Source organism: Gloeophyllum trabeum, assembly GCF_000344685.1.
Source record: "Gloeophyllum trabeum ATCC 11539 unplaced genomic scaffold GLOTRscaffold_00036, whole genome shotgun sequence".
Taxonomy (NCBI): Eukaryota; Fungi; Basidiomycota; class Agaricomycetes; order Gloeophyllales; family Gloeophyllaceae; genus Gloeophyllum; species Gloeophyllum trabeum.
The window spans coordinates 6,522-12,859 of record NW_006920445.1 but is presented as its reverse complement, the minus strand read 5'-3'; the positions used below and the strand labels follow the sequence as shown (position 1 = coordinate 12,859).

General features: G+C 54.2%; 1 protein-coding gene across 1 annotated transcript; it reads right to left on the bottom strand.

The window, feature by feature from the left end:
- Window positions 1-2,021: 2,021 nt before the first annotated feature.
- GLOTRDRAFT_134181 (uncharacterized protein) lies at window positions 2,022-6,089 on the bottom strand (the record flags this gene model as incomplete). The annotated part of the gene is made up of 4 exons (XM_007873169.1): window positions 2,022-2,296; window positions 2,845-2,928; window positions 3,131-3,224; window positions 5,727-6,089. 4 exons carry the CDS (start codon window positions 6,087-6,089, stop codon window positions 2,022-2,024), a joined length of 816 nt encoding a protein of 271 aa, XP_007871360.1.
- Between the last annotated feature and the right edge of the window lie 249 nt (window positions 6,090-6,338).

The window sequence follows — 6,338 nt, the reverse complement described above, 5'->3', positions numbered from 1 at the left end:
CCGCGAGCTCGAGGCGATGGGCTTCCCGCGTTTAGTCGTGGAGGTCGCGAAGAGGGAGGCTCCGTCTTTGCAGAAAGTGACGGCATTGGGTGCGGACGATGTTGACAGATGGTTATCTTACTGGAGGGCAGTCGGCTTCCTCCAGAAGGAGCACTGAGTAAGTAGCAGACGCGTGGGGCATGGAGAGTAGCACGGCAGGGCGCGGCAAAGTAGCGGATTCTACATCTTGAAGTTGTACAACACGGCCCGGGCCGGGAGTTCCGCTCGGATCGGAATTTGGATCTTAGAATGTGCACTGGTATTTCGGTTTTCTGTCGTGCTGTCGACTCTACTGTACTAAGCTTTCTCCTTGCATCTTGACCCACGCTATGGTTGTGCGACACTGAGGAGAAAAACACTCTGAAATCACGATGCTTTGCTGAAATCAAGGCAGGCTATACGGCGGGCTGATGATTTTCAAGTTGAGAGGTATACATTTAATCTAGACTCTCGCCAGAGCGTTTGAAGACAAGAGGTAGGTCGATATGTGCACCTTCCTTTCATCGTCATTTGAATGCCCAGTGGGCGCATTTACTTGTCATCAGCTTCGCTCGGCCCTCTATCACATGGCTGCTAACCCCGGTCGCAAAGCCATATGGAAAGCTCCTTCCACGCAAGCCGTTATGTGCACCTCTACTACGGCATCCTCTATCATGAAATTTTCTGTTACCTTGTAGCAGCATCGTTGTGAGACCATTACGACACGGCCGTCACATCCTCCCTTGACCCTTTTGTAGTCTTGAGTCCCACTCTCGAGCAAGCGTCAGGCTTCTCGAAAGTCAGTCCCGCGCCAAACCGGTCTCGAAAGTATTCGCAACGTTCTCCCAGGCTCACCGTTCTGTCGTGCTCGTCCAGTCTATGTCCTACAGATCACACACCTCATCTGCATTCCAAACCAGAGTAGGTAAGATATGCGCTTACTCCTCTTCGCGACGCGGGTGGCGTGTTGGACTGCTCGAACCGACCGTGTTCAATACACCGTGCAGATGGCTTAGACGGAGATAACAATCGGAAGAGGTGCGCATGTCTGCCATTCTGGATTGCCAGAGTCGGTTGTTGCGAGGTATGGGTTATCCGAAGTCCACTTATGCTCACTTCTGTCACTCTAATCGAATCTCGGTTACCTGAGCTCGGCTAATGTGGTCGCAGGCTCTGCGACCCTGGAGATCACAACATAACGTGAGGCCGGGCTGCATTATGTCACTGCGGACCCGATGGGAACGTCCGCTGAAATCGCTGTTGTCTTGCTTCCGTCCGACAAGCGTGAACGAGCACTCGATATTGGACATCGGTGACCTCGTATCGCTTGCTATTACTCGCTGGTTTTCTCCCCCATGTACGCGGTAGGCGAGGGTGTACTGAACGAGGGCAGGATCCATAATCGGTTCGTACTTGTGATTGTCGCAATACCTGCCCGATATTCGATCATCGAGCAAAGACAACGCTGGCTGTCGATGCCCTCGTAGCCGTGCCAAGAAGACTTCAGCCTTTGACTACTCAGCACCCTGCGAAAGTCCTTCACTGGACTAGATACCCGAGAGCCTTGACACTGAAAACAGGATATAGACCGTACACCAGCATCTACTCGTCGGCGTCGATGTAGCACTCCACGACATTGGTCCGTCGCATGCTCCCATGAGCGTGGTCAGGTGGCAAGTGTCCTACACCGGCGCAGATCTCTTTGATTATACGTTGCTCATGTAGTGCAGACACGCCATATAGGTGAGTTTTCCTGACAATTGCGGGCGAAAACCTTAAGTATCATGCATGAATTGTGTGGTATCTGAAAGGCCTCGGTCGGTATACCGCTTGCTAGTAATTCCGTCAATCTGGGTTTATCTAGTTGCGCCGCAGGACTTCAGGCAGTGACAGCTCTGAATTAGGGGGTGTGTTCAAATCCGATGACAATAGACAACCTCATCACATTTACAGACTCGCACCAATTTGACCCTATGGAACTGATGTAAAATGAAAGGAAAAAACTAGGCAAGGATCTCCATGGGCGACTCATACTTCGCGTCAGCAGGCAGCCCAAAATCAATAACCACTAACCCGCTCCTGATCGTCTCGTCGCTAGGCGGCTTGCCCTCTGTGGGCTTCTCAGACACCACTCTGGTGAATACCACATCTTGAACTCCCTCCGGAATAATCATCTGCCCGTCCTGGATTTCCAAGGATAGGACGGACAGGCCGAAGTAGTATTCCATAAACATGCCGGTAGAGTCCGATTTGTCGACGGAAACTTTGATGGTGGACCCTGCCTTGGGCATTGAGGGACTAATAGAACGACAGCCTGGCAAAGGAGGGTTGCTCTCGGGGCACGACGTGATGAACGGTGCTTATATTTCGAGTGGTATATGGTGAGCGGTCATCTTGTGCGGTGCTCGAGATGAATGGGCCCGACCAAGGCTCACCTTTGTTGACCGCGCTATGGATCCAGCTTGTCTGACGGGCCTCCATAGCCAGAATAGATTGTTAGAAATCAGGTGGGTTAACCGCGTGTACTGGACCACGAAGAATGCACCCACACAGGCAGCATTAATATCATCGCGGTGAGATAGCGAATGCGCTGCCCCTGGGTACGCAGCTGTTCCGACCTCCTCGATGGACAAACTCAAAGCCGCGAAACTTTTGGGATCTGTATACGGGCTGTTTACTCGCAGTCAGCCATGCCGTAGCGTGGGGATGAAGGAAGTGACTGTATGAACTCATAAGCTATCCGTGCAGGGCTTGGTCGCATTCTCCCCGCTGGCTTTCTGAAGGAACGCCACAGGCGACGCCTCGTGTCCCGCGATCTGCTCATACCTCCCGCGCCCCAAGGCGGGAAGCCCGCGCTCTCGAATACATTCTCGTCGAACTTCTCGATGGTGCCGGTGTAGAACACGTTCCCTAGATGTTCGAGGTCAGCGCGAACTGCAGCACGGTCACGTATATGCTCAGTTCAATGATCCGATCCCAAGGGGGATAAGGAGGAAGCAAATACCGGCAAGCTGGAATGGGTCCCGTTCCGCGTGATGGGAAGCACCTCCGAGTCCGGCGAAGGTGATACCAGTGACCAGAGCGAGGGCACCTGCAACGAAGTTGTACTTACAAGACACGAGCGAAGACCAGGTATGGCTGGGACCGGAGGACGCGGATGAGTGGGAGGCGGAGAGCGAAGGGCTGCTCCTCCTGGATGAGTTGTTCTACCGTCGCTTTATTAGACCTATGGACGTGTGTCGCGATGGTTGACAGGGTGGCTGACTTGTCAGTGGATAACGAGGTGCAGGACGCCGTGTCGCTGGTCCATGGTCAGTTCGTGTCAATCAGGATAACTGTTAATGGAAAGCGAACCTAAGCAAATCTCGCCATACTGGACGGGTCGGAGGACTTATAGTCGAATCTCTGGAGTCACTCACTGCCATAAATTTGCTCTTTACTACGGGTATCTACATAGTCACTTCAGGCCCATGGACCGATGTGCATCACTTCCATTGGCGATATTGGTGTTGGGCTTCCCCTAGGTCTCTTCTTGAAGGTCATTCGCAAGTGGTCGCTAACCCAAGCAGCAGTGTGTCCAGTAAGACATCCACGCCTGGATATCTCACAACTCCTCATCCCATCCACCACATATCAACTAATTCACCTTGCTCGAATCTCGTTTTTGGTGGGGTCGCAGAGCCGAACCACTCTTACTTTTCGTGAGTGCTTCCGAGCCACGGGGGGGCGAGTGACCCCCCCTCTCTCATGAGAGGCTGTGCGTGACTAATAAACGTATCGGTACGGCCTTCAGCGTTAATGACGATGGTTAGGTAGGACTGCAGCGTTCGCATGCATTACCGACGGCAAGGTTATCGATTGGAGCGTACGTACGGTGACTCGGGGAGTATATCCATTGGGGGTTTCTTGAATAGACACGGGACCGGCCATGAGCGCCGCGTTGGACGGGGGGACGAATAAACATGTGTGTCCTTCGAGTTCCGTCTTGGTACACAGACGGTGGAGACTGATCCGGCCAACAAGAACAGAAGCCGTTGTCGTCGTTGTGGGACAGTCAACCGGGCTCAGACCGGGCTACTCGAGCACATGGGAATCTGTAGGACCTCGACATAGCTATAGCACCATGAACCTACTACGTGCACAGCCACATGGGGTAACAGCGAAAGTGCTCGGCGACGAGGCTTCCAAGTTCCCTCTCCGAACATCCTGGCATTCTGTTGGAAAGGATTTACCAGGCGTGAGAACGGGCAAACAGAAAACGGTGCCGTCACCACACGGGGATCGTTGGGCAATAATGAAATCACTTCTCCAGCAGCTCTCGACGTTGGCGGGACACGCTGGTTCCCGTTCCCAAGGTAACCCTCTGTAAATGTCATAAAGCCTTCCTTATCGTGTGTTGACAAAAGGAATCTAGGGGTGATAGCAAAGCAGCCAACGAAGACGCGAAAATAGGCTAAGAAAAGATGCTGTGGGTGGTGCAACACGGAGTTCCATCGTCTTGTAACAAACTTGAAGTCGGGGACGGAAGTATGTTCAGGATGAACGGTAGTGCCATGACTGGTAGCAAGGCGCCCTGAAGACGCGATACGTCAGTACGATCGAAAGAACCCGTGACACCGGCAGCTAGCTTGTCACACTGAGCATGGTAGACTTTGGAACCGAAAAACATATAGTTTGGGGGATCAGGGCTGACGATCTTGCTGATGACTCGCTGGGCGAATACATCGGTGGGCATCCTCTCTATCGGACTGGAGATGACTGTGTATGTTTTGAGCAAAGCCAGTGTAAATCGATGCCGAGGGAAGCTGGTAAGAGGCGTGCTTGCGTACGATCTGGTGACACTAATCCTTGTAGGACCCGGCATACTGGTATATATGTTTAATCCTAGTGCGGACATAAACGGCCAATTTTGAGGCCCTATGTCGGATATTTAGGCGGACATAAAGCCCAAAATTTCGGTCCATGTCCGGTATATCACGGCGGACACAAGGGCCTTGCCGGTCTTGGTGTCCGATCACCTGGCGGACATACCGAGTCGTCGAAGTGTCAACATGTCACACCCAGTAGTCCTTGTACTAGGTTGAGTGGTGTCTCTTATACTTCTCAGTCAACTGTCAGCTTGTCTCGTGTATATCCAGGTATATCCTCAGCAACGGTGAATGAAATGCAAGCTTTGGAAACAGTGGTGGATCTTAGGAAGACTGAAATACAATATCCCGGAGTAATCATGTCACGATCTACTCGTTGCAGCGTTGGGCGTGTTGGCTCGATACCAGCCACTTCGCAATTCAAGCTCCGCTCGTACTACTCGCTACACTGCGAAGCGGCTGGGAACTACGGTCGCCCTTTTGGCGGGATGCGCGTGACACGCGCCAACTATGAGTGGGACTTCGTGATTTGAGAGCCTCATAACTTTGTATTCCTCCCGCTGGCAGGTCACACATGAAGGGGGGGTACACAGCATTACGGGAGAAAGCCCGAAGGGCTTCCCGCCGCAAATGGGCCACCAGGCGGGGGTTTGGAGATCGTGGCTGAGCCGGGACTCCCGGAAATTAGGAGTCCCGACGATGCGAACCGGTGAAGCCGGGATCTCCCAAACTCTAGGAGTCGGGAGGAGCAATTTAGTTTAGGTCAAAGAGAGGTTAAGAGAGACGCAGCGGAGCAATGTTGAGCGCTTTGAGGTGCTGCTACATGCAGCAGGGGCACACAGGTGTAGGGGCCAGTGGGGTGCCAATCAAAGTGATAGGTGCAGGTGCAGGTGCAAGGGGTGAGGGGCGCGGGGCGCGGGGCGCGGGGTGCGGGGTGCGGGGTGCGGGGTGCGGGGTGCGGTGCAAGGCGCGGGGCGCGGGGTGCGGGTGCGATGCGAGGCGCCGCGCAAGGTGCACCCTGAGTTGTGGCGCAAGGTGAGGTGCAAGGCACGAGGTGAGGTGCAAGGTGCGGCGCGAGGTGCAAGGTGCGGCGCGAGGTGCAAGGTGCGGTGCGGTGCGGTGCAGTGCAGTGCAGTGCAGTGTGGGTGCTGTGGGTGCGGTGCAGTGGCCAAGGTGCAGTGCGGTGTGAGGCGAGAGGTGCATGGTGCGAGGTGCAGTGAGGTGCAAGGTGCGGGGCGGTGTGAGGTGCAGTGCCCAAAATGGGGATGGGCATAGCTGCAAGCATAGGAGAGCGCACGCAGAGGTGCATCGATGCTCCTCTATCCATGGGGAACAGATGAGTAACAGAGGTGGTACAAGGACTGACCTTGGTGCAAACGGGTGACATCCTTGGTGCTGCAGTTTTCCCGGAGCTGCCACTGACTAGGAGCGCCAGCGACGCGGTTCGGGGAG